This window comes from Lepus europaeus, chromosome 3 (genome assembly GCF_033115175.1).
Source record: "Lepus europaeus isolate LE1 chromosome 3, mLepTim1.pri, whole genome shotgun sequence".
Classification (NCBI taxonomy): domain Eukaryota; kingdom Metazoa; phylum Chordata; class Mammalia; order Lagomorpha; family Leporidae; genus Lepus; species Lepus europaeus.
In genome coordinates, this window is record NC_084829.1 from 108,051,139 (window position 1) to 108,078,220 (window position 27,082).

The 27,082-nt window shown below is 43.6% G+C and overlaps 1 protein-coding gene across 1 annotated transcript in view; it reads right to left on the reverse strand.

Moving 5' to 3' along the window:
• The window catches only part of METTL24 (methyltransferase like 24), a 118,371-nt gene that overhangs the window by 30,819 nt on the left and 60,470 nt on the right, over positions 1-27,082 (reverse strand). Inside the window, exon 4 of the mRNA XM_062187660.1 lies at positions 25,755-25,983. Within this exon, the coding sequence (XP_062043644.1) occupies positions 25,755-25,983 (229 nt within the window). The remainder of the gene's footprint in view (positions 1-25,754; positions 25,984-27,082) is intronic.

Below are 27,082 nucleotides of genomic sequence, written 5' to 3' on the forward strand. Positions count from 1 at the left end.
TTCTTGCTTGATTTCAGTGGCGGTGGATTTATAGCATCTTAATTGAAGTTCCCAGAATCCTCCGTCATCTTATCTTCCTTCTTTAAAAGAACTGCTGATGCCTGGGAGGTTTCAGCCAGGAAGCAGTTTTATTGGAGCTAGGGAAGTTCTCCAGATGGCATTTTTCCAAAGGAAACAAAGGGTAGAAAAAGAAGGCAGCTTCCCCAACATTCACGCAACACTTAGGGAACCTGGCAGCCTGCCCCTGTTCACCTGCAGCCACTGAACACTTCTCTGGATAACCCACGAGTTCTCCACTTCAGCCACCAAAGTGGCTTCGGGCTGACATTTCCCAGGGATCAAGCATGCTAAAGAGAAGGAAACTTGTCTCCTCATAGCTTTGTTCTTGGATATTATAACATATGAACTTCCCTGAAAACCAAGTCTCTTACAAAACCTTATATTAGAAGTCCAGGCCGGCGCCGCGGCTCACTAGGCTAATCCTCCACCTGCGGTGCTGGCACCCTGGGTTCTACTCCCAGTTGGGGCGCTGGATTCTGTCCTAGTTGCTCCTCTTCCAGTCCAGCTCTCTGCTGTGGCCCGGGAGTGCAGTGGAGGATGGCCCAGGTCCTTGGGCCCTGCACCCGCATGAGAGACCAGGAGAAGCACCTGGCTCCTGGCTTCGGATCGCCGCAGCACCAGCCATAGCGGCCACTTGGGGAGAGAATCAATGGAAAAAGGAAGACCTTTCTCTCTGTCTCTCTCTCTCTCTAACTCTGTAAAAAAAAAAAAAAAAAAAAAAAAAAAGTCCAAGTTACTCTCAGCTGTGCAAGTTACTAAGGATCCTCTAAGGGTGTTTTCCATAAACATCTTACAGGTAGAAATGTGTCCTAATTGTCTTGGCTACATGAGTGGAGAGAAAGCAGTACCACTGAGGTTCAGAGGTCCACTTGCCCAATTTGGCTAGTTCACTTGGTCATTTCATGTTGAGGGCCACTTCCTAATAGCTTCATTTAAGGGCATTTTGAATTTGTTGTTTCCAGAAAGCTGACTCTGATGAACTAGGAAGCATCAGTTGTGAGCTTCTTGATCTACATGCAGGAAATGTCATCTAGACAAGCACTTGAACTTGAAAAACATCTCACAGGGAAGGACCAATAAAAGAGAGTCCATAGTTCACTTTCAAAAAATCTATATAGAGTCTATATTAAAAAATCAATTTTCAGTTATCTAAGGGGTGGTTTCCAAACCCACACTCAAAAGCAGTTATAAGATCACAATCCACAGCCAAATATTAAATATTTACCTGGAGTTATCTTCAATTTGTGAGATGCCTGAAGGAAAATAAAAAATTGCTGATAGCACAAAAACAGCTTTAACTGTTTGTGGAGAATGTGGCATATCTCTGTTCTCTTCATAGATTAAAAACCCAGTTCAGGGGCCGGTGCTGTGGCACAGTGGGTTAACACCCTGGCCTGAAGCACCAGCATCCCAGATGGGCGCCTGTTCTAGTCCCGGCTGCTCCTCTTCTGATCCAGCTCTCTGCTGTGGCCTGGGATAGCGGTAAAAGATGGCCCAAGTCCTTGGGCCCCTACACTCATGTGGGAGACCTGAAAGAAATTCCTGGCTCCTGGCTTTGGTTTGGCACAGCTCCGGCCATTGTGGCCATTTGGGGAGTGAACCAGTGGATGGAAGACCTCTCTCTCTCTGTCTCTACCTCTCTCTGTAACTCTGTCTTTCAGATAAATAAAATAAATCTTTAAAAAAAAAAACCAGTTCAAATTTGTTGATAGTAGGCCTCAGAGGAATTTTTTAATGTTTAGAAATAAATATTTCTTCTTAAAATGAATTATTAAATAGAATTTTAAATGTTTTGTGTTGCAGCTTTAATTTTTTTGCAGAGGGATTTGACCTTCTTTTTCAAAAATAAGCTTGTTATTGGCCGGCGCCGTGGCTTAACAGGCTAATCCTCCGCCTTGTGGCGCCAGCACACCGGGTTCTAGTCCCGGTTGGTGCGCCGGATTCTATCCTGGTTGCCCCTCTTCCAGGCCAGCTCTCTGCTATGGCCCGGGAAGGCAGTGGAGGATGGCCCAAGTCCTTGGGCCTTGCACCCGCGTGGGAGACCAGGAGAAGCACCTGGCTCCTCGCTTCGGATCAGCACGATGCGCCGGCTGCAGCGGCCATTGGAGGGTGAACCAACGGCAAAAAGGAAGACCTTTCTGTCTCTCTCTCTCACTATCCACTCTGCCTGTCAAAAAAAAAATAAGCTTGTTATTATAAAAATTGGTTATAATTTGTACTCCCTTAAATAAAAGGCTTCTTTGGGAAAAATAAATTAATTTTAAAAATCTATCTTGAATCTGAAAAAAGAAAGTTGGTTGTAAAAATATAACAAAGAAAAAAAAATCTATGAAACAAAAAGTAGGGGCAGGTGTTTAGCCTAGTAGCTAAGATGTCTGCAAGCCCCATTCAGAGAACTTGGTTTTGATAGCCAGCTCCTGCTCCTGACTTGTTTCCTGCTAATGTATACCCTGGGAGGCAGCACTGGCAGCTCAAGTAGTTGAGATCCTGCCATCCACATGGGAGACCTGGACTGAGCTCCCAGCTCCCACCTTCGGCTCAGCCAGCCCTGGCCATTGCAGTAACTGGGGAAGTAAGCCTAGCGGATGGCAGTTCTCTCTCTGTCTCTCACAGGAAACCTTTCCTTTGAAACCACAAGTCAAATGCCACATGCCTGCCCACATTTTGTATGTTGGTAATGCTTGACAGGTGTGACAGCTGTTGCTAAAACACCAAGGCTGACCAACGGCTTCTTCTCCAACACTGACTATGATCAATGTTTTCAGTGTTTGCTCACCCAATATTTTGAGTGAACTAAGCCAGCTCTCAAGATATTTTAGCCTTGAATTGTCCATTTCCTATAATGTTTCCAGAATTATCTGTAAGTTTTAAGCCTGATCATTTAAGTCCCTTGCTTAAAAGCCTCTCCCAGCTCCTTGCAGCTACAGAATGAATTCCAAACTCCTTTACACAGCTCACCAGCTCCCTCACAACCTGGACCCAACCTTCCCTCTGGCCTCACGTCCTTGCTGCCTCCACAAATCAGCCTTGCGCCAGCCAGGCTGAACTTCTTGCCTTTCTGGGAACTCGCCATTCTCTTTCTCACCTCTATGCCTTTCCATTCACTATTTCCTCTCCCTTCTTCCTTTGATAAACTCCCGTTTAATTTTCGCGAGCCACCTGAAACATCACCTGCCCATCCTGGCTTTCCTGACTGCCCAAGAAAAACAAGTTGTTCCACTTCTGTTCTCATGCACTGAGTACACTGTATAATTGTACGATTCTTGTGCAAACATTTGCAAATATTTTGTACATTGAATAATCTTTGTACAAATATTTATCTCCTGCTGATGTCTCCGAGAGCAAGGACCTTCAACATTGACTCCCTGTCCTTGCTTCAATTCCTGATTTCTAAGAGGCTTTCAAAAAGTATTCACAGAATACCAACATGGCATTCAGTATTATCCAGAGAAAGCAAACCACCGCAAAAAATCCAGTCTCTCTTCTTCCTCATGGAAGTACTGAGTAGCAGTGTGTGACAAGCATCGACAACCTATGGCTGGCTTGCATTGGAAAGCACCCCATGAAATCCTGCTGCAGCCACTTCCACAGCCCCACAGCCATGGCACAGAAGGCAAACTGCCTGAAAATGTTTCTCCTTCTAACCTTCTGCACTCCTCTCCAACCCCTGTGTCTTCACACCCACGGCAGTCACTGGCAGATGCCCTCTGGCTGGCCAGAAGTTCCATTTTATAGAATGTAGACCAAGCCACATGCAAAGGCCTCTTCCTTTTCCACCTATGCCAATGTCCTTCACCTCTGCCAACATCCATTCCCTATGCCAAGTATCACGAGACAAGTATGCAAGAAGCTAGTGAGGTTACAGGAGTTCAGTAGTTGATGCACAAGCAGGAACAACTCAGTTTCCCAGAGAGGAATGTCCTCTTCAAAGATTAGCTAATTGGGGGCTGGCGCTGTGGCGCAGGTGGGTAAGCCTCTGCTTGCGATGCTAGCATCCCATACCCTAGTGCCAGTTCAAGCCCTGGCTGCTCCCTATTAAAGCGCTTGGCAAAGCTGCAGGGAGGGCTCAAGTACTTGGGCCGTTGCCCCTCATGTAGGGGACCCAGAGAGAGCTCCAAGTTTGCCTTGCCTAGCTCCAGCCATTCTGGCCATTTGGGGAGTGAATCAGCATACAGAATATCTCCCTCTCTGTGTCTCCCTCTCTCTCAGTCATTCTGCCTGTCAAGTATGTAAATAAATATTTTTTTAAAAATTAGCTAATAATTAACACAGAGGAATATACCAGTGGAATACACAGGAGAGATATTTCCACTGGGAGACCCTCCAGAAGACCATCGGTTCTGGATGACGAGACCACCAGCCCCACTGTGTTGGGGAGGTGCTGTCAGCAACCAGACACCACACTTCTGAAGGGTTGCTGATGCTGGCCCATCCCAGTGTGGCCTCCTTCGGGGATCCGTGCTCTGAAGATTACAGTTGCCAGTGTTATCCACCTGCAGAAATCATTAGAAGACAAGCCGAATAAGGACAAGAAGGGCGAGGAGAAAAAAGGCTGAGAGAAGAGTGGCCGATGAGAAAGGATGACACACTATTGGAGACCACACCATGGAAACAGACGGCACCAAAAGCCAACTGGAATAATTTCACCAAATCCAGCAAGCTTTCTATTTAAAATGTTTTCCACCTGCAGCTGAGTGTCCTATGACACCATAGCTTAAAAAAAAAATCACAAAAGACTAAGTGGGTCAGAAAACCCCAAGCAGTTTGCTTTGGGAAACTGTGACAGCCTAACGAATGGCTGGAGCCGTCTGCTCTATTTTCACTTCTCCTGATACCAGTTTCCAGCCCCAATCTCATCTTATTTCCAGGGCGACCATGCCTCTTATAGCCACGCATGCTGAGATCACAGGACGGGGAGGCTGTTACACACAGGAATGACATTACAGAGAGGGGAGCTGGAAAGGGCTCAGCCTTCATCACAAAGAGTAATTTCAAGAAACAAAAGTCATTTGCAGAGGAAGCTGAAACCAAAAATAGTAGCAACTTCAAACTTCATTTTAGGAGTGTGAGGGATGTTATACCTCTCTATTTGGTTGCCTAGGGAACACGATTCATTTCTCCTTTGCTGTCCAATAATTTCTTGGAAATTGCTACCTTATATTATATCCGCGGTTGTTAAATTCACTCTAAATGGGAAAGCTCTTCAGAAAGTGCTAAGTGTAAGTTATAGTAAAGGAACCTCTGTCAGGAAAATGATATAGGAAGCTAAAGCTCATTTCATATATCTTGCTGTTCCAATAAATTAACATTCTGCTACTGGATAGGAGATTTTCTTATCCATGAGATCTTATTCTTCATTTTGATTCCTGGATGTAGAGTCGTATTATAAATAAATGAATTTACCTTGATCCAAAAAATTTCTCTTAGGAGCAGAATTTTGGCCTAGCAGCTAAGATACCCATGTCCCACAGTGGAAGGGCTGGGTTCAGTTCTCAGCTCTGACCCCTAACTCCAGTTTCCTGCTAATGCAGACCTTGGGAGGCAGTAGTGATGGCTTAAGTGATTGGGTTCGTACTCAACCCACATGGGAGACCCAGCTTGAGTTCCTGGTTCCTGACTTTTGCCCCAGTTCAGTCCTGGATGCTGCAGGAAAGTGAACCAACAGGTAGGAGTCTTTTTGTCTCTATTTTCTTACCACTCCCTAAAATAAAATTTTAAATACATTTAAAAGACACTATCTTAACATGTCAAAGGCATAAACAGGAATATTTAAGACTGAGCTAAGCCATGCAACACTATTCTGACTTTCCTCCAAACATTCAAGAAAGAATATAATTGATAACAGAAAGTATGAGAAGCATAAAGAATGATATTTGGCTTTCTTCACATGATAAATTTTCTTCACCTTTTGCCTGTAATAGGCCCACCTGAGAGAAAGAAAAGTTTGGTTAAATGTTGTGGACAGGCTAACTGGAAATGCCATTGATGGCGTAAGCACATATTTGTTTCCTTTGTTAAAAAGCATTTATTTATTTGAGAGATTGAGAGACAAATGCATAGACAGACAAAGAACTCCCATCCACTGGTTCACTTCCCAGATGGCTGCAACAGCCAGGACTAGGCCAGGTGGAAGCCAGGAGCCAGGAACTCCATCTGCATTTCCCATGTAGGTGGCAGGGACCCTCTGCTATCTCCCAAGGTTGTACATTAGCAAGAAGCTAGAATTTGAGGCAGAGTCGGGACTCGAACCCAGGCACTCACTGTCGTATGGGAAACAAAGCATGCGTCCCAAGTGGTGTCTTTACCACTGTGCCAACCACTCACCCCGATGTGTTTGTTTTCTAATGTTTAAATTCAACAATTCTGGCCCAGTTTCTCTCCTTTCTGCTTCCTGTGGTTATTTTAGGCCAAGGTAATTATTTCACAGGCGTGCTGAGTCTTTAATTTTTAGTTCATTAATTGAATAAAGGACATTCTGAGAGCTAACTGTCCAGCAGGTGGAATATTCCTTCTGTTAATGCAGCTTGCTAATGGCTTTGGCTTCCTTTCATAGTCTCACTTCTTATGAAGAAGGCAGAAATCAGACTTTATCTCTACACTTTCTTCTTTGAAATAGCTTGTGTTAAAATCTAGAAAGGGGGAAAAAAGCAGACCAATGATTGGGGGAGTGAGTAATTGGCGATTTGGCGAGTTTAATTTTCTGTGAAATTTCACAACCTGGTTGCACTATGCTGAAACCAAATACTTTGTACCTCATACACATAGCCTCTAGTGAAACATCTGAAATGGTAGCCATTGGCGGAAGAGCAAAGTCTCACTTAACCAGAATCTAACCAACAGAAAAAAATTCCTACTGGCCGTGAAAACCCTTTCTTAGGCACTGTCGGGCTTAGCAATATGCCAAATCAAGTTGTTTTCCTGTACATCAGTTATAAGGGAGTTGAATTACAAGAGAACAGATTCATATAAGAAATCTCATTTTTACAAATGGAAACAGAGGGAGTGGCATTTAGCCTGGGATGAGATACCTTTGCCCCAGGAGTGCCTGGATTTGATTTCCAGCTCCGGTTCCTGACTCCAGTGTCCGCCAATGCAGATTCTGGGAAGCAGGGAGTGTTGGCTCAAGTAATTGGGTTCCTGCCACCCACATGAGAGACCTGGATTGAGCTCCCAGCTCCCAGCCTTAGCCCTGGCCACTGTGGGCATTTGGGGGAATGAATGGAATGTTTCTGTTTCTCTCTCTCTCTCTCTCTCTCTCTCTCTCTCTCTCTCTCTCTCCACTTCTCAAATAAATACAATGTAAAAAGTAATGGAAACAGTTTCCAGGCTTAAGATGAGCGCATATCCAGCTCTGTCTTATACAACTAATTAGGGCACCTTAAAAGTGAAATTCAGAAAGGCTTTATGGGATGGGAAGAAACTCCCTTTGCTCACTATGCTTAATTCATGAGGGCCTATTAATGACTGTTCAGGATTCTGTAGAATGCTGGATGAAGGTTTTTTTTAACACTAAAGTGGATTAATGGTGAAAACAAAGTTAATAAACAAAAAACATTTTTAAATTTCAAACTGGCAGTGTACATCAGGTATTTTATTTGAGAATGCCTAATTCTTCTACAGAAGATGAAAAATAAAATGATATATCTGAACTTTGCAACATTTATTAAATATAGGTAACTTATGAAACATATTGGGTATAAATAAAATGAATAGTACATATGTGTGGCTAGGAAAGCTCAGTAAACAGTCAAATTATGCCTAAACATTAACTATACATGAGGTAGGTGTGGACAGTTAGTCTAGTGGTTAAGACACTGGTTCAGATGCCCACAACCCATAACGGAGTGCGTGGGTTGGATTCCTGGTTCCCGGCTTCAGCCAGCCCAGTCCTCGCTGTTGCAGACATTGGGGAGTGAACCAGTGGATGGCAGTGTGCATGCTCTCTAGCCCTCTCCCTCCCCCACCTCTGTCTGGGACCCTAGGAGGCAACAGGTGATGGACCAAATAATTGGGTTCCTACCACCCACACAGCAGCTCCCAGTCTCTACATAGATTAAGTGAGTCGCTCATCCACCATTTACACATGAGGCGTGCGAGCCACTCACTCTTCACAAGGTCTTCCATTGGCCACGGATGGCTGACACCCATTCTGGCCCCACAGATACTCTGCCAGATAAAATCCACAGCTGCTCCTAGGCTAATTGGGGAGCCTGCAGTTGTAACCAGACATACTTGTCCCTGTGTCTCTCCAAATAAGTTTCCTTGCTCTTAATGTCAACTCTGGTCCTACTAACTGCACCATCAGCAGACAGAGCTGATGAGAGAAGGAGGGGAGAGGGAGGCTAATCAGCTGACAGCAGGTGTGTGCAGTGAGGCGCTTCCATCTGATCCCGGGTGCACTAACTTACTCCACCTCCCTCCCTTTCCTCCCTCCCTTTCCTCCCACGGTAAGCTTTTAATTGATTCAACAAACGGGCATCTTACTCTGTGATCCAGACCCTCTGGATGACTTCCTTCACAGTGTGGGTGGGTGCTACACTGAATCAAAGTAATTTCCCACATGACAAAACTCATCAGTGTCTATTACGCCTTCATAACTAATTGTCTGCCACCAGGGGCCAATACAGGAAAAATAAATGACAAGTGGCAACCAGTTATTAGTGGGGGAGCTGGAGATAATCAATCCTATTTAGTCCTACAGCTTGGTTGCACGTGGTCTTTATTGTGACTTTCATGTTGCATACATAGAAATAGCTGTATTTTCCCTGGTAAAGTCCTCCCTAGTCCAAATCATTAGATTACAGACATTGGTCTTCCATGAAGTTCCACATAGGGATAGTGATCTATACAGAGGCCAAGACCCCAGGATGCTCAGCCACCCTGAACAAGTCTCATTAACATCATTTTACAAAGAGGCTCACTGATAATGTGAAGCTAATTCATTTCAGGGCTTCCAGGATTTATTGGCTGCACATTTCACACAGAAGCACAGGCTGAGCTGTGCTGTGGGAGCAAGGGCACTGTGATGGTGTCACTATCTCAGGATTTTCACAGAGTATGGAATAGATAGATACAGATGAGATAGCGTCTCATGTAGACATACATGTATCCTAGAGATACAATGTGCTTCAAAATGGTCGTGGAAAAGAAGATTATTTTGGTGCAAAACAAAATTGAAATCCACGCATAGTTTTTTTCATAACATGCACTTACCAGGAACTTCTTGAAGGTCCCTTGGACTCTAAGTATCCAGGCAATTATGATGCAAGTAATTAGCTAACTTCCATAAAAGACACACATATAAAGCATGATGGGAATGCAAAGAAGTGAGCAGTCACTTCCATTGGAAGAATCCCAGTAGAATACAATAGTACAACTCTATTGATGGTAATTTATTTATGCATATGAAAAGGCCCAACACTGTATAGTGTATGGTGGTCAAACAGTGGAAGTAATGTATGCGCCCAACAATTGGGGAGTGGTGAAACTGTGATACATCCACTTACCAGAAGATATGTAGCCATTACAAATTACATTGTAGAGTTTAGGGGAAAAGTTTAAGTACACATGGTAAGAAGTTCAAACCCTTCAGAAGGACAACCAAATGTCTTCCTCACACTGCACAATGCTAAAAACCTTTCCCCCAAAGACACAGAAGTACCCCGAGAATCCCCAACACCTCTACTCAGTAGATTTACTCAAAGACATGATGTAAAGCATATATTCAAGCCTACATTTGCTAAGCACATCTGTTTATTTTTATTCAACTAGTGGGTATCATTACATACTCAGAATTTGGAATTTCGTTTTAGGCCCTTAACAATGTATGTTGGATATCTTTCCATTTAAGCAAAACATAGATGTATAGAATATATACTTTAATAGACACCAAGTATTCAATTGTATCAGTTTTGCTATATTTAATTATTTAGCAACTTTAAAGGACAATTATATTGTTTCCAGAATTTTGCTACTACAAACAATACTGTAACATATATAGTATAAATGTTTTAAAATGTGTGAAAATATTCAAGGTATTTAAAATTAAAAAATAGATTATAAAATAGCATTTACAATATGATCCCAATTTAATTTTGTTATAATTGTATGTTATAATTGGAAAAAATCTGGAAGGAGAGACAATATTAATAGGCATCATCTAGTGGCAAATTATGGGTGACTTTAATCATGTGGGACCAGCATCATGGCACCTAATGTGCCTAGGAAAGCAACGGATGATGGCTCAAGTGCTTGGGCCTTTCACCTATGTGGGAAACCTGGATGAAGTTCCAGGTTCCTGGTATTGGCCCAACCAAGCCCTGGTCATTGTGGCCATTTGGGGAGTGAACCAGTAGATGGAAGATATCTCTCTCTCTCTCCCTCCCTCCCTCTCTCTCTCTCTTTCAAATAAATAAATCTTATTTTAAAAAGGGAATTGTGATTGAAGCTACATGGAATTAGTGTAGCCAAGTTGGACCAAGGTGGGGGCAGTATCCACTTCATTTTGTCAGAAAAATTAGTCATCCAGAATATTCCTGAGTACCTGGTTCATCCAAAACTTGGGACTATATTGGATATGTCTCCCCAAAGGAATCAAAATGACCTAACAGAGGGGTTCAGAAAGAAACAGCTCAACCTAGAAGGACATGTAATATCATATGGCAAATTTAGTAAAAAGTATTGAAGTCTTGATACATAAAATATCTTCAAAGATATTAATATTACTTAGGTTACTTCATAATAATATACTCAATAAGCCTGTGTAGCTGTAAGTGCCCATGACCAAGAATTGCACATGAGAAAGATCACTGAATTATAAGATTTCTACTTCGCTGCAGAGTTTGGTCCCAAGGACATTGGAGGGATGTCAGGACATCAGATGCACATGGCTGCTCTTCTAAATACTTACAAAATCCAGTCCGGAGTACACATTCTATTTAACATGTTCTGGAATAAATGGTTGACCTAATAGAAGTTCCCCACTAAGAAACAGAAAAAGCAATAACATATGCCAAATCATCCACACTGTGATCTCACATCTACAGTATTTGAACACTGTCCTAAAACAATTCAAACCGATCTAACACATTAAATGCTTAATAAAAAGTTCCCACCTGGGGAGCAGGTGACCAAGCACTGTTCTAGATTCTTTCAGTCCTTTTTGGTTTTAATTCCCTCAACAATTTTACATGGAAAATGTTATCATGCCCATTTTACAGAAAAGTATGTAATGTGGTTCTAAGCACTTAATTCTCATGTGTAACTCATACAACTGATAGGTATGAATGGAGTTGGTCACCTCTGTTTGGCTGGGAGCCAGCAGCTCTTTCACTGGGTTCTATATCCAATACTTGCTACCTGCCCCCCAACCAGCATGCTGCAAATATCATCCACATTGTCCTCCTGTGCTAATACCAAGTCTACAGCAACCATGGGAAACCCTCAGCATATATTGCAGATACCTGATCTCTCTAGCTAAGCAGAAGAATAACACCATGGTAAACAGCAGAACCAATACAAATTTCTAAGGAAAGAGGGTGCCCAAATATTTGTGTTGCCTGCCTCAATTACTAGCAAAATTAAAAATTAGATATAACAAAAACTATGTCTTTCATTATCTGGGATCACAGATTCCTTTTACAGAACTAAGAATAAAAAGTTTAAGCTTCCAAATACTATCTATCTATATTATTTTTTTTTAAAAAATACCTGAAATTCTCATAGAAAAGCTCAAGAATGAAATTTCAATTTAGAATACCTATGACTAGCATGTAATTGAGCAAAATATTACTGATTTAAGACAAATGAAAAAACAAGCAAGAGGCCTTTTTGTTATCTTTGTAGAACAAAATTCTTTAGATGATGGAAACAATGTTCTAAGAATAGAAAGAACCTTTCCTCAACGAATATCTCCCTACTTCCTGACATCCACCGGCAGCTCCCCCACCCCACCCCACCCTCAACCCAAAGAAAAGACAGGAACATGTCTGAAAGAAGTATCACCACATTTCTGAGTGTTAGATCAGACACAGAAGGACAAGAACATCCCTGGGAAAATACCTTCCTTAACCTTGCCAGAGATCAATAGAGGCAGCCAAGAGCAGGCTGGTAATACATGCACAAGGGCTCCAGTTCCATTCCTGCAGCAGGCTGGGTGGCTAACAGCAAGGAGGATGCTGAGGCTGGAGACCTGACCACCAGGTCTGGATGGTTCGTTTACCCACCAAACACTGCAAACGAAGCATCAGGAGCATAAAAACAAATGGCAGGTTACATGTGATTTCTCTTAAATATTCCCATTGCACACTATTTTTTTTTTCTTTTTCTTAAAAAGAGTTCCCAGGGGCTAACGCAGTGGCGCACTAGGTTAATCCTCCACCTGCGGAGCCAGCATCCCAAATGGGCACCGGGTTCTAGTCCCGGTTGCTCCTCTTCCAGTCCAGCTCTCTGCTGTGGCCTGGGAGGGCAGTGGAGGATGGCCCAAGTGCTTGGGCCCCTGCAGCACCCGCATGGGAGACCAGGAAGAAGCACCTGGCTCCTGGCTTCGGATCGGCACAGCACCAGCCATAGAGGCCATTTGGGGAGTGAACCAACAGAAGGAAGACCTTTCTTTCTGTCTCTCTCTCTCTCACTGTCTAATCTACCTGTCAAATAAATAAATAAAAATCTTTAAAAAAAAAAAAAAAGAGTTCCCAATCTTTTTTTTTTCTTTTCTTTCCTTTCCCTGATTTTTACTTCTTTATTTTTATCTACTTGACAGGCAGACCACAGAGAATAAGATAAACAGACAGAGCTCTTCCATCTTCTAGTTCACTCCTCTCCCTGCCCATGACAGCCAAGGCTGGACCAGGCAGAAGCCAGGAGCCTGGAACTGCATCCGGGCCTCCCACATGGGTGTCAGGGGCTCAGGTATTTGGGCCATCTTCTGCTGACTCCAGGATGTGCATTAGCAAAAAGCTGGATGGGAAACGGAGTAGTTGGGAGTCAAACTAGCACTCCACTCTGGGAAATGGGGTGTCCCAAGCAGTGCTTAACCCACTGTGCAACAATGCTCTCCACATATACATCTGCTTTGTAGCACTCTGCAAGATCACATTTCTATCTTTACAGCTATCTTTATTCTTTTTTTTTTTATTTGACAGATAGAGTTAGACAGTGAGAAAGATAGAGACAGAGAGAAAGGTCTTCCTTCCATTGGTTCACCCCCCAAATGGCCGCTTCGGCTGGAGCTATGCCGATCTGAAGCCAGGAGCCAGGTGCTTCCTCCTGGTCTCCCATGCAGGTGCAGGGCCCAAGCACTTGGGCCATCCTCCACTGCCTTCCCAGGCCACAGCAGAGAGCTGGACTGGAAGAGGAGCAACCGGGACTAGAACCCAGTGCCCATATGGGATGCCAGCGCCACAGGCAGAGAAATAACCAAGTGAGCCACAGCACCAGCCCCTACAGCTATCTTTATTCTTAAAGACTTGTTTATTGGTGCTGGTGGTGTGGCACAGTGGGTTAAGCCACTGCCTGCATCCCATAGCATCCCATATGGATGCCAGTTCAATTCCTGGCTGCTCCACTTCCGATCCAGCTCTCTGCTATGGCCTGGGAAAGCAGTGGAAGATGGCCCAAGTCCTTGGGCCCCTGCACCCACACAGGAGTCCCAGAGGAAGCTCCTGGCTCCTGGCTTCGGATCAGCTCAGCTCTGGCCATTGCGGTCATTTGGGGAGTGAACCAACGGAATGGAAGACCTTTCTCTCTCACTCTACCTCTCTTCTGTAACTCTGTCTTTTAAATAAATAAAATAATTCTTTTAAAAAAATACTTGTTTATGGAAGTATGAACTGATGTATTCACTGTGGAAAACTGAATGGTGGGTACTCAAAAAGTTAATAATGGAGTTAGCATATGATCCACAATTCTTCTACCATACTCAAAAGAATTGAAAGCAGAGACTAGAAGAGATATTTGTCCAGTGGACTATTATTCACAAGTATAAGAGGTAGAAGCAGCTCCAGTGTCCACTGACAGAGGAGTGGATAAACAAAATGTGATATATATATATACATGATTACTAGTCAGCCTTGAAAAGGAAGGAAATTCGGACACATGCTACAACATGGATGAACCTTGAAACATCAGGACATATGAAATAAGCCTGACACAAAAGGACAAAATATTGTTATGGTTCCACTTCTACGAGGTACCTGGAATAAGCAAATTCAGAGACAGAAAGTAGGTTCAGGTTGCCAGGGGAGAAGAGAGGCATGGAAAGTTATTGCGTGGTGGGTCCAGTGCTTCTGTTTTACAAGATATGAATAAGTTCTGGATATTGGATTCACAGGAATGTGAATGTACTTAACACTACTGAACTGTGCACTTAAAAATGGTTACATCAGATGCGACTGCTGTGGCACAGTGGGTTAAGCCACCTGCCTGCAATGCTGCATCCCATATTGGAATACCAGTTCAAGTCATGGCTGGTCTGTTTCCAATCCAGCTTCATACTAATGTGCCTGGGAAGGCAGCAGGAGATGCCCCCGAGGCTCGGGCCCCTGCCACCCTACCCAGGTGGGAGACCCTGATGGAGTTTCTGGCTCTTGGTTCAACATGATCGAGACCTGGCCGTTGTGGCCATTTGGGGAGTGAAACAGCAGATGGAAATTTTCTCTCTCTCCCTCCCTCTCTCTCTCTCCTCTCTCTTCTCTGTCACTCTGCCTTTCAAATAAATAAATCTGAAAAAATGGTTAAGTGGGTATATTTTATGTCATGTGTATTTCATCACAATTAAAAATTACAAAATTTCAATAAGGGACTTGTTTACTCCTGTAAATTTATTATTTAAGCATAGGATCTTGCATAAAGAAGGTACTTAATCAATATTTATTGGATGGATAGATGGAAGGATAGATTGACAGATGGACAAGTAGAAGGGGATGTGAACAGAAATGCATTGTCTAAGCTGATACGGACCATTTCATGTGAATATAAGGAAACAGGACCTACGAATATGAAGAACTGAAGATTGTTGTTGTTGTTGTTGTTGGGTTTGACACAGTATTTATCAGACAGTTACTTTGCTTTAGCCACCAACCACACAAAGATTTTTAAGACAGATGTAATTCTGTCTAGTGAAATACTTTTCAATTTTTATCTTTATGTGTTTATAGCACTTACAACACAGTATAATGTGTCTTTTGACCTAGATGATATTAAAACAGAGAAAAATCCACTCTGCGTCACCTTTGCTTTTTCCAGCATTCCTTTTAATCCACAAACGTAGTGCGAAATAAGGTTTATGCTCAACACTGCGGAAGACAGAAAACAGGAAAAGTTGCAATGCCCACAGGTTATTAATCAGCCACCCTCCGGGGCGCAGGGAGATGAAGCCGTGGCATATAATAAACAGCAGGCACAAAGAATAATCTCCCTTTTCTGACTCCGAAGCGCAAGCATGTGCTATAAAACTAAATTGACATCTGTTAGCAGGCTTGTCACATGGACGGTTTTTTCCTGCAGAATCTGGAATAAATTAAATCTTAAAATAAAACTTGGAACAGAGAGGCTGCTTTACATAATTCCCTCTAATGGTGTGCTGTGAACCCATCACACTGATTTGAAAGAGAACTCCTTGTAAGAAATGTTTCATTATCATTTTAATTGCAAAACTGTTGAATGCCACTCAGTGCTAGGAAATTTATTGTTGTTGTTTTTTAAGGTCCTTATGTTTGTAACTGAAAAATGGAAAATAAAACCTTCCTTTCCTGATATTTCCACTGGCTGTAAAATACATCAGGGATTATTTTCAGTCTCTACACAAGACTGATCACCTTTGCCCAAGCACCCAGAGCCCGTGGCAGGAGTGTGTCTGCGACGCTCACTCGGGCACTGAGGCAATCAGGCAGGGCTGACTCCTGGACAGCAGCGGCCGGCACGGGTGTGACCTCAGAGGATCCACTAATAGGACTGTGCGTTCTCAGGCATTCCACTTTTTATTAAACATGCTTGTAGGACTGGGGGAGCCGCAGGACCCTACTAGCCCGAACTGCACAGCACCGAACACGGCATTCCTCTGCAGATCCACGGTGGCCTTGAGGGAGGAGGGGAAGCCAAGGCTGCACACCAGCACCTGGTCCTAACTGACCCGTGCCCCCTGTGGGTCCCCTTGGCTCTCCTTCCCTCAACTTGCTCAAAACGGTAGGCTTCTCAAACAAGCTCGCCCACCCCTGGTACACAGAGACAAAGAAAAACACATGCCAGCTCCCCAGAGGCTAATTTCCTCCGTGTGTGAATCTTCCTCTTTGGTTGCAAGGCGGGGCCCGTTGGAAACCTCTAGGAAGCAACAGTCACAACATTCATTCTCCATAAAATAAGATCACAAGAACTCCTTGTTCCTTTCTCTTGCTGACATGAGTTCCTTTGCCTGTGCCACATTCCCCCATGACAGGAGTTTGTGTCACACACTTTACACTAGGGGACACTGAGGCACAGAGGACTCAGTGGCGTGATGAGGAGACAGGGAGGGTGCTGCAAAAGTGGACAGCCAGGCTGCAGACTTGCTTATTACGCCAACTGCTTCATGCCCAGCAGAGGGCGGGGGGTTGCAAATGGAAGACAGAGACGTTCTGGTGCTTCCTGCACACTAAGCTTCCTCCCGGGACAATCTGGATTAGGATGGGGTTTGATGAGGATGTAGTTGTCTGGGTTCCCTGCCGGACCGGCTAATTTGGAATCTGTGGGGCTGGTCCTGGGTTTGCCATTTCAGGCAAGCTCCCCCTGTGGCTGGCTTTCTTTGCTCGTGGTGTGTGGTCACTATTGTTTTGTGTGTTGTCTGGTGTCCCCCCACCCTAATGCAGAATCTGAGAACCACTGGGCTGTACAGTTAGGCGTGGGTCACCAGATGCCAGGGTATTGTTCACACACAATCTCGCTGGTCACGGTTGCTGCCCCAGGAAAATCAGCGGGATGCAACAAAGACACCACCGACTGCAGCTACACTTCGGCACTGTGTCTTTCTCATTTGTTGTAGCTTCAGGCTGGTTAAATACAGAACAGCTGGAAAACCTCAAGAAGTGCCAAGGAACTTTGCTCCATGGCGATCCTCGCCATAATGGATGAACAGAAAGGGTGGAAAACAGAATGCACTTCCTCACTGCTGAGTTGAGAAGTTCTGGAATCATTTCCCCACGGTGCCTGTCCCTAGGGTCCACTGCAGACTGACGGACATGGAAGGCATCTCTGAGTGTCAGCACTGGGAATGACTCCTTACTGCTTAGGGGCCACTGGCTTATCTCACAGAAACACAGCACCTCCACCATTAAATAGCTCTACAAGAAGAGGTTGCCTCTAAATTCACCAAAAGATGCACACCTTGCTTCAGGAAAGGAGCATAAATGAATTGAGATAGAAGATTGCATTGGTACCTGAAGAATCAGCCTGGCTGCTCTCCCTCAGAAGCATCTCTGGTTCCTAGACCCTGTAGGAGATATGTCCCCAGCACCAGTGCACCTGCTTTGGGATGGAGGCCCACTGTTCCACTGGTCCCTACATCTGTCATCAGAGCCACACTATCTTGCTTGCTGTCCAGTAGGTTATGTTTAAATTTGATCCACATTAGTATAAAGATTTGCTTTGTCCTTTTATCATTGGGGCATTATAAATCATTCATGGGAAGATAATATGATAATTCATTTAATCACTTCCACAATGGTGGGTATGTAGAATCTTTTCTACCCTCTGCTAGTATAGGATGAGCATCCCTAACTTGTTAGACTTCTTTATTCAGTGAAGTCTTGAGCCTTTTTACTGTAATGTAAAGTTAATATAAGTTATCTCAAAAACTAAAAAAAGAAAAAGAAAGAAAAGTAGGTGGAAGAAGTGAAAGAGGAAGGGAGGGAGGGAGGAAGGTAATATCATTATGTTCTTAGACTTATATCTACAAATCATATTGAATCTGTTAAGAATTAATTAAAATTAAAAGAAGAAAATCCAGAATGCTCCAAAATGAAACTTTGAGAACTCAATGCCACAAGTGAAAAATTTCACACCATGAAACTTTCTGTTTCATGCATAAAATTATTTTTAAAATGTACAAAATTACTTTTAGGCTGTGTGTGCAAGGTGCATACGAAAAATAAATGAATTTCATGTTTAGATTTGGGCCCCAACCCTCAAATAGCTCACTATATATTTGCATATATGCAAATATCCCAAATTTTTTTTACAATCCCAAATCTAAAACACTTCTGGTCCCACACATCTCGGACGAGGGATACTTAACCTGTATAAACAAGGCTGCAAGAATGAGACATATGGGAACAGGACTGGAAAATTCACAGGAAACTTGCTGGACCCGGCATTTGCCACGTGGTCTCACTGAACTGCACTGCAGAGCTGTGCCTATTTACATTCCCACTGCTTCTTATCTTTGGCAACCTTTTGGATGAAAATATCTTATCTAACTTTACTTTTAACTTCATTTCTCCTAATGGGATCAAGCTGAGTAGCATTTTTAACTATGCGTCTTCCATATCTCCTTTTTTTTTTTTTTTTTTTTTTTGACAGGCAGAGTGGACAGTGAGAGAGAGAGACAGAGAGAAAGGTCTTCCTTTGCCATTGGTTCACCCTCCAATGGCCGCCGCGGTAGCGCGCTGCGGCCGGCGCACCGCGCTGATCCGATGGCAGGAGCCAGGTGCTTCTCCTGGTCTCCCATGGGGTGCAGGGCCCAAGGACCTGGGCCATCCTCCACTGCACTCCCTGGCCACAGCAGAGAGTTGGCCTGGAAGAGGGGCAACCGGGACAGGATCGGTGCCCCGACCGGGACTAGAACCCGGTGTGCCGGCGCCGCAAGGCGGAGGATTAGCCTGTTGAGCCACGGCGCCGGCCTCCTTTTTCTATATACTATTTTTTTCTACAACTATTTGTTTACCCAATTTTCTATCAAGTTGTGGATCTTTTCCTTATTGATTTGTTAAATCCATTTTATTTTTTAACAAATATTTTATGTTGTCTCTTTTTTCTTTTAAGATTTATTTTATTTATTTGAGAGCTTGTTTGGAGGTTCTAGCAGGGGGCGCAGCTACTCCTATACCCTTGACCGAAGTCCGGTCCTCCTCTAGCGGGGAAGGTCGTCCTTTTTGACTGAGCGCGCAGCTTCAGGAGGGACGCACATGGAGCAGTGAGGGAGAAGGGGACACCCGCCTAGCCAGCCAGATCAGCTGAATCAACCCTGGCGATCAATGGGGTGACAGATGTCGCAGCCAAATCGTCCTCACATCCTATTTTATTTATTTGAAAGCCAGAGTTACGGAGTGAGATAGAGATGGAGAAAGAGGTCTTCCATCCACTGGTTCACTCCCCAGTTGGCCGCAATGGCCTGAGCTGGGCAGATCCAAAGCCAGGAGCCAGGAGCTTCTTCCAGGTCTCCCATGTGGGTGCAGGGGCCCAAAGACTTGGTCCATCTTCCACTTTCCCCAGGCCATAGCAGGGAGTTGGATTGAAAGAGGAGCAGCCAGGACTAGAACCAGAGCCCATATGGGATGTTGGCGCTTCAGGCCAGGGCTTTAACCTGCTATGCCACAGCGCCGGCCCCTTAAATCCCTTTTATACCAAGGAAATGAGCTCTCTGCTTACAAAATGATCTACAATTACTTTCTCAGTTTTTTATTTCTTTTAATTTTTGTTTTTGGTTAATCCTACTGTGCAGAAATTTTATATGTAATAAAAATAATTATTTTTTTCTTTTATGATTTCCTAACTCCAGGATTTTTTTAAAGCAATTTGTCCTAGCATATTTATGGCTTTCATTTTTCTAAAAAAATTATTTTTGATTGGATTTTTTGGCAAAAGGCACAAATCATAGATCAAAAATATTTTTTATAACTACCCATCTGTTTACATAATTTTGCTGAAATATTCTCCCCTCCCCCATTTAGAGGCTACTTTTATCATATATAAAATCTGCATGCATTCCTGGATTTTCCAATGTGCCCATTAGTCTGTTTATTCATGTCACCATACCACTTTGCTTTTATTTTAGTTTTATAAAAAGTTGAACACTTCAAGGCTAGTTAACCCCCTTTCTAAACCTTGGTCAGAATTTAGCTATTTCTGCTTGCTAATCCAGTATGAACTCTAGAGTCAGCTTATCTTTTTCTACAAACAAAACCCTCCTTGGCAGTTTTACTGAGAGCCTGTTGTGTGACTAGATTATCAGGGGACAGGGAAGAAGGTAAGGGGAAGGCAGGTGTGGCTATGAAAGGGCATCATGATCTCTGTATTCCTAAAAGTGTCCCCTGTGTCCGCATCCTGGGTGTGACAGCTCCTGGAGGTTTGCCCCCGAGGAAAACCGGCTCTGGGGAAAGCTCTGCATTATTGCTCATCGCTGCATGAGAATCTGTAATCATCTCAAAACGAGAAGATTTTGTGTTCTAAAGCTGTAGTCCAATATTGTAAAACGTCGACAATGGACATCCTTATTTTTCCTTGGCTTTTAATAAGGAGACTTCTACTGCTTCCACATTAACCATGATGCCTGCTCTTGGGCTGAGATATATTAATGTAGTCAATTAGTCCAGGTGTATCTGCAATAATAATATATAAATGGGTTAAATTCACATTCTGGATGGATGTATTATAGAAGCAATTCTCCATTTCTTTCCATTGAGTTTTTTTTTTTTTAATTTGTAGAGATAAGTATTATATAGAGATGAGTATATAACAAAGACTTCATGGGAAAAACTTTGCATGGGTTGCAAAACATTTTTGCACCAAAATAAATTTGTTTTAACTCCATTTTTTTGATAGACTTTCTGAAGTACTCTGTGTGTATATGTGTGTGCGTGTGTGTGTGTGTGTGTGTGTGGTGTATCCATGTAGAGACAAAGAAAGCAAATATGACAAAATATAACAACTGGTAAATCTCAGTGAAAAACACAGGGAAGTTCTCTGCATTATTCTAGCAAATTTTATGTCTGAAATTCTTTCAAAACAGAAGGTAGAATTCCAGGGGCGGTCATTGTGCAACGGTCGGCCAAGCCACCGCTTGGGACACCCACATCCCACGCTGGAGTGTCTGGTTTGAGTTCCTGGCTACTGCACTTCTGATCCAGCTTCCTACTAATGTACACTCTGGGAGGCAGCAGATCACGGTTTAAGTATTTGGGTCCCCACCATTCAAGTGGCAGATGGAGGTCTGGGTTCCTGAATTCCACCTGGCCCAGCCCCAACTATTGTGGGCGTTTGGAGAGTGAATCAGTAGCTGGGAGTACTCTCTCTCTCTCTCTCTCTCTCTCTCTCTCCCTCTCTCTCTCTCCCTCTCCCTCTCTCTCTCTCCCTCCCTCTCTCTCTCTCTCTCCCTTTCTCTCTCTCTCTCTTCCCCTCTCCCTCTCTCTCTCTGCCTCTCAAATAATAATTTTTTTTTAAAAGAGAGAGGGCTAGTATTACAGAACTAATATCAGAAAAAAAGAGAAAAAATCTTTCTAGGAACAAAAAGTGACATAATACATGCATGCGGTCAAATTTTCTTACTGAAAGAGAATTTCATTTCCATTTCCAGTGGCAAAGCTGAGTATTATTCTGAACACGTATTCCAATACGGGGCAGTGTAATTTGTTTATGCTTGCCAATTTGATAAGCAAAATGAAAAGGAAAAGGCTATCTTTTGTAGTTCAACTTCAAAGTCCATATTCTCTCAACCACAGTAGTCACCACCCAACAAAACTGATGTTTGGAATCAGTGATGAGCACCCAGCCCGGGAAGGCAGAAACCCTGGGCCTGTAAGACCCCCAAGGGGACACTGAGCTGCTGTCCCCAACACGCTGCTGCCTCGGGTAGTGACAAGGACCCAAGCCAGAGCTGACAGGCACGCGTTGTCATCTCCACCTGCTCTGAACCACTCCCAGTTAATTCCCAATGGCATATTCCATTTCTACACAGCATAGGATTTACTTTCTATTCAGTCCCCAGCAAAGCCACTCGGCGTCCCCGGGCAGCCAATGGTCATTTTGCACAACTGTGTCTGAAGGACCAATCACTCTTCACTTTCACACAAGGCTTTCGCTGAAAACTCTTAATTAGGTACGGTTAGCAATTTCCAAAGAAAATCTCTAATGGGTTTTCCTCGAAAACGAAGAGTGGGGTACAATATTTTCTACAGCATTTAGTAAAAATTTCCTAAAACTGTTCATAAGAATTCTTCGAATTTGCTAGAAACAACTGAGAGACTAATGTATGCCAGGCTGGAGACTCACGCCACGTTCTCAGAGCTAATTCTCAAAAACCAGGCTGCGGTGCCGGCAGCGTTATGGGACTCAATTTACTGAGAGTTAAACCGAACGTCCAGGGAGGTTCAATGGTTTGCTTGACGCCGAAAGCCGTCGAGAGGACCCCTGCTTCAAATCTAGACTGGTAAGTTCTCAGAGGCAAACCCCCAGACAGCCCCATTGCTCCTATGATCAGCAGCAACGTTAAGACTGACACCATCAGCATCTCATATTAACCAGCCTGAATCATTTAATGGAGTCCACCTATGTAACCAAAACAGCATCCATTGTGATGACCATGAAAAGAAACTTCAGGCTCAATATTTCTAGTCATTCTGGGGAAAAAAATGTGAATGCTTAGCTAACAGCAACGACCAGCCCAGCAAGAAGTCATCAGGGAACCATTGCCAATATCGCCAGGGCCAGGTGATGTTACTCCCCGTCAGGCTGGGCTTCTGGGCCCCGCTGTTTTGCTGATGCAGCTGCCCCTGCCGGGTACGTCACAAGGACTCCTTGATTTATGGTCTGAAGTTAAAATTAGCAAAGAGTTTTAAAGGCAGTCTGGAAGCCGCATGCATCTCTGTCATTCTCTCACAACACGGTCTTTCGTTTTTGGCTGGTTTTGCTTGCGTGGCTGGAATATCGGTATAGAGGAAGGGAAGAAGACAAACCACAGCCCAGCATGGACGTTATCACAAATTCAAAGTCAGGAAGAAAACACCAAACAACAACAACAAATGCTTTGGCTTCTGCAGTCACTTCCAGGATGCAGGAGTGAAGGAGGCCGGGCCGCAGCACTGACATTTTTAAATGTGTTTTTTTCTCCTTGCCTTCCCTGCCACAGTCACATCTTATTTACCAGCGTGTATACACATGCAGAAACATGAAAAACGTCTGTTTGCTACAGGCCATCAACAAGGTTTCCTTTGATCTGGCCCCTCGTAGCTCCTGGAAGTGCATTCCAAATAGAGTCCAATGAGTATTACTTTTATTTTAAAGCATCCTCCCTAAAAACACCTCTGTGAAAGATAAGTGTCTCTTAAATTCTTCAAAAAGGGTTATTTTCTGTACGTCCCCCTCTCCCCCAGCAGCAAACGGACACCAAGCCATTCTGAGCCAGACCACTTTCACTGCTAATGTCGCTAATAAAAAAAAGTAGCCGTAGGAAGAGAAGCAATCCATTAAAGCCTTTCCCCTTTTTTAGGTATCACTGTAAATACTGCTGCTTTCTCGGAAGGCGTGTTGCAAAAAGCTGAGTGCTTTATTCTCTGCACAAAGGTTTGCCCACTGCAGCCCCCGGGGGAGCTAAATGGTCCCATGGATTAATCCACAGAGAACTTTCTCAAACTCTTATTTTAGTCCCATCCTTGCCAAGTCCTTTGCTAAAGTATTATTAAAAGAAGCCAAATGGCATTGTGTTCCACCTCTGTTTCCCTATTGTCTTTCCCTTGACCCGGCTTGGATGTGAAGGGCATGAAGGAGAAGCAGCAAGACTCCTACCTGAACACAAAGAGTAAGGAAAGCTCTTTCAATCATCTGGAGTTGACAGACTAGATTCCCAGCTGCGAAACGCAGGTCTACAGAGGTGACAGGTAGCAAAGAAAGAAAACAAAGTTCTGAAAGATGCTTCTGCTCCTTCTCACCCATATTTTAAAAATCATTAGCATGTGAAAAAAAGGAAGCATCAGTTCTGAGATCCATCCGCCACCCCCCAATTCCTATGCGTGTTTCATTAAGGCCCCTGACTATTAAATGCTGGTGATTCCCAGCGGCAAAGCAAAACACAAATCAATAGTGAATAGCATGTTAAAAGAACAGCAAGTCCTTTGAAGTTGTTCTTGAAGAAGCCTCAGCTGACTAATTAAAGGGAGTTTTACAGAAAAGAAGAGGAGGAGGAGCAGGAGGAGAAAGAACAAGACCAGGGAAAAGCCCTTTTATTAAAGATCAAGAAACCAGTTCAAGTTTAAAATTCAGTGCCATGCACAGTTTCTCAGACAGAAACACACATTCTGACACGCTCCGAATCACAGGGTGTCTCTGGCAGGCTAGGATAGATCATTACCCAAGAAGGATCGGCTAACAAACCCACCGCACCGGAGATCTCTTGAGCAACTGCCTACAGACTGCAATCAGCTTGGGGGTGCTATCCTCAAAGTTGCTTTTAGGGGGCACAGTTCAAAGGTTGAGCTTCTTGGGGTGAGTGTTTGGCCTAGCGGTTAAGATGTGCCTCCGAGTGCCTGGGTTCAACATCTGCCTCCTGCCTCTAATTCCAGCTTCCTGCTAATGTAGACCCTGGGAGGCAACAGGGACTCTAGCAGCTGCGTTCTTGCCACCTGTCTGGATTGAGCTCCTAGCTCCCAGCTTTGGCTCCCTGACTGTTTCTGAGAAGGCGTTTGAGAAGTGAACTACTAGTTGGGAGCTCTCTCTCGAAAAAATAATTAAATGCAATTTTTAGAAAAGATTGAGATTTTTGCTTGTCCAGGTACAATAAAGCATTTGCGGGGATTTCACATCCGTGTTAGGCCATTTCTCCTTGCTCTCAGGTACGAGGCAGGCTAACTTGACCTTTTCTTAAAGGGGGCAGGGAAACGCTATTTAGCGCATACTTTTAGAGGTTCAAAGTCCCAAATTCAGTGGGCCTGCGGGTTTGGCCTCTGGTGACGGGATCACAGAAACAGGACCACGAGTGGCAGGAAGAGATCACAGCTCAAACAGCAAGTGGACAGTGAATCAGGAGTCAGGCTTGCTCAGGGGCCCGCAGAAGTGGCCTGCATCCTGTCTGGGGACCTCCCACTAGCTCCCATCTCTTAAGGGTTCCCACCACCTCCTGACATCACTATGCACCAAGCTTCTAACACATACACCTTTGGGATACAGACGTAAACTTTATCAATATCCTTCATGAATACATAGACTAGACATCATAGCATATATGATGCCTATTCAATTTTCATCAGAGCTACACATATTTTATGAATTTTAAATGCTTATCAGCTCAATAAAGTGAGAAACATGTCACAACAGTGGAAAATATCACACACAAGCAATCTCTTATCAAACATAAACCTGGCTCTGATTATTTTTTGTATTTGAGGCTGACACAGGAAATGTATTCTGGACATTTCAAGCCAACCAACAAAAGGAAACAGTATTCTTTAGTCTATGCTTCTTATATTCTTGCCAAGTCTTGGCTAAGACCTTAGCATTACTCAACAGCAACTAATACCATCGAATCAATTTAAATATCTCCTTCTTTGTCAAAGCTCTATTTCTACCGAGTTGGCTCTATAAATAATGTTGCGTGATTGGTAACACTGAAACTGGACCTTCAGCTGTCCAATGTCAACGTGGTTATTCTTGGTTTATGTTCAAAAACAAAAACAAAATCCTGCAGTGTATGGGTTTGTTCACTTTGCTTACTGATGAACACACATGAGCAGTCTCACCTTGTGATGCCCAAATTCATTCAAAATGCTTCCCAGCTTTCTGGCACTGCCATGCGATTTCTGAGCAGCAACAGCTGGATGGGGGTCCCTCCAGGTGATGGACAAGCGGTGATGCCAGAGGCGCTGGCTCTCCAGAATGTGAGCTGACTTCACGCTAGGATCGAACCGATGCACTTCACATCCGTTCCTGGCCATGTCAACCTCAAAACGGGTATCATCACCTCCCAGCCTGCACAGAAAGAGGAGAGAAGTCAACAGCGAGGGCCTGCCAGGAAGCCAAGTGCTGGACTGATGAAATGACAGCTCCAAGGCCATTTTTTCATAGTCATAACCAGTCTTCTCCTATTTGAACACATGAGTAATGCACGTGTCCAATAACTTTCACAAAAAGCATTATAGCTCTAAGTTTCTGTATAAAACAGAAATTATCTGACAAACACAACCTAGAGAAGCATTTGCTCAAACATGAAGTAGCACATAAAAATGATTTTTTAAAAAGATTTTTTTTTTTCAAAGTCAGAGTTACAGAGAGAGAGCAGGAGAGACAGAGAGAGATCATCCATCCACTGGTTCACTCCCCAGAGGGCCAGTGCTTAGCCAGGCTGAAGCCAGGAGCCAGGAGCTTCTCCAGAGTCTCCCTCATAGGTAGCAGAGGTCCAAAGACTCAAGCCATCTTCCACTGTTTTCCAGGGCCATTAGCAGGGAGGTGAATTGGAAGTGGAGCAGCTGGGATTCAAACTGCTGTCCATAAGGGATGCCAGTACTGCAGATGGCAGCTTTACCCACTATGCCACGGTGCTGGTCCCATAAAAATGATTTTTTTTAAAAAAAGGTTGTAAATGATAGTCCAATGAGAAAAAGAAGGATATCTAGCAGCCCTCTGAGATTTTTCTCAGAAGTTGCCAAAAATATAAACCCCTAGATTTGTCCCTTGAGAAGTACATTCTACTAATGAGGCAATTTGTCTTCATTGTAATGGCCACAGTGCTGTGTGTGCAATTTGACTTAAAGACAAGCTATTTTCTTAGGGACGGCGTGCATTTTTTAAAAGTACAGTTACAGAAAAGAGGTAAAGGCATGTGATTCTACTGGATTTAGAGCTCAAGAAGCAGAAGTGTTTCCTCACCTAAATTCAAATCAACAAGGGGAAGAAATTACGAATTCATCGTGGTTAACTACCCAGTAGGTAACACATCATGTGGAAAATTCATATACTTACAACTGTTGGATTGACTCAGAAATATTTCTTATGGAATGGTGTAAGCATCATCACTTTGATTAAAGCACCAATTTGAATGAAAAGCATGAAATTAACTGAGAGTGATTTT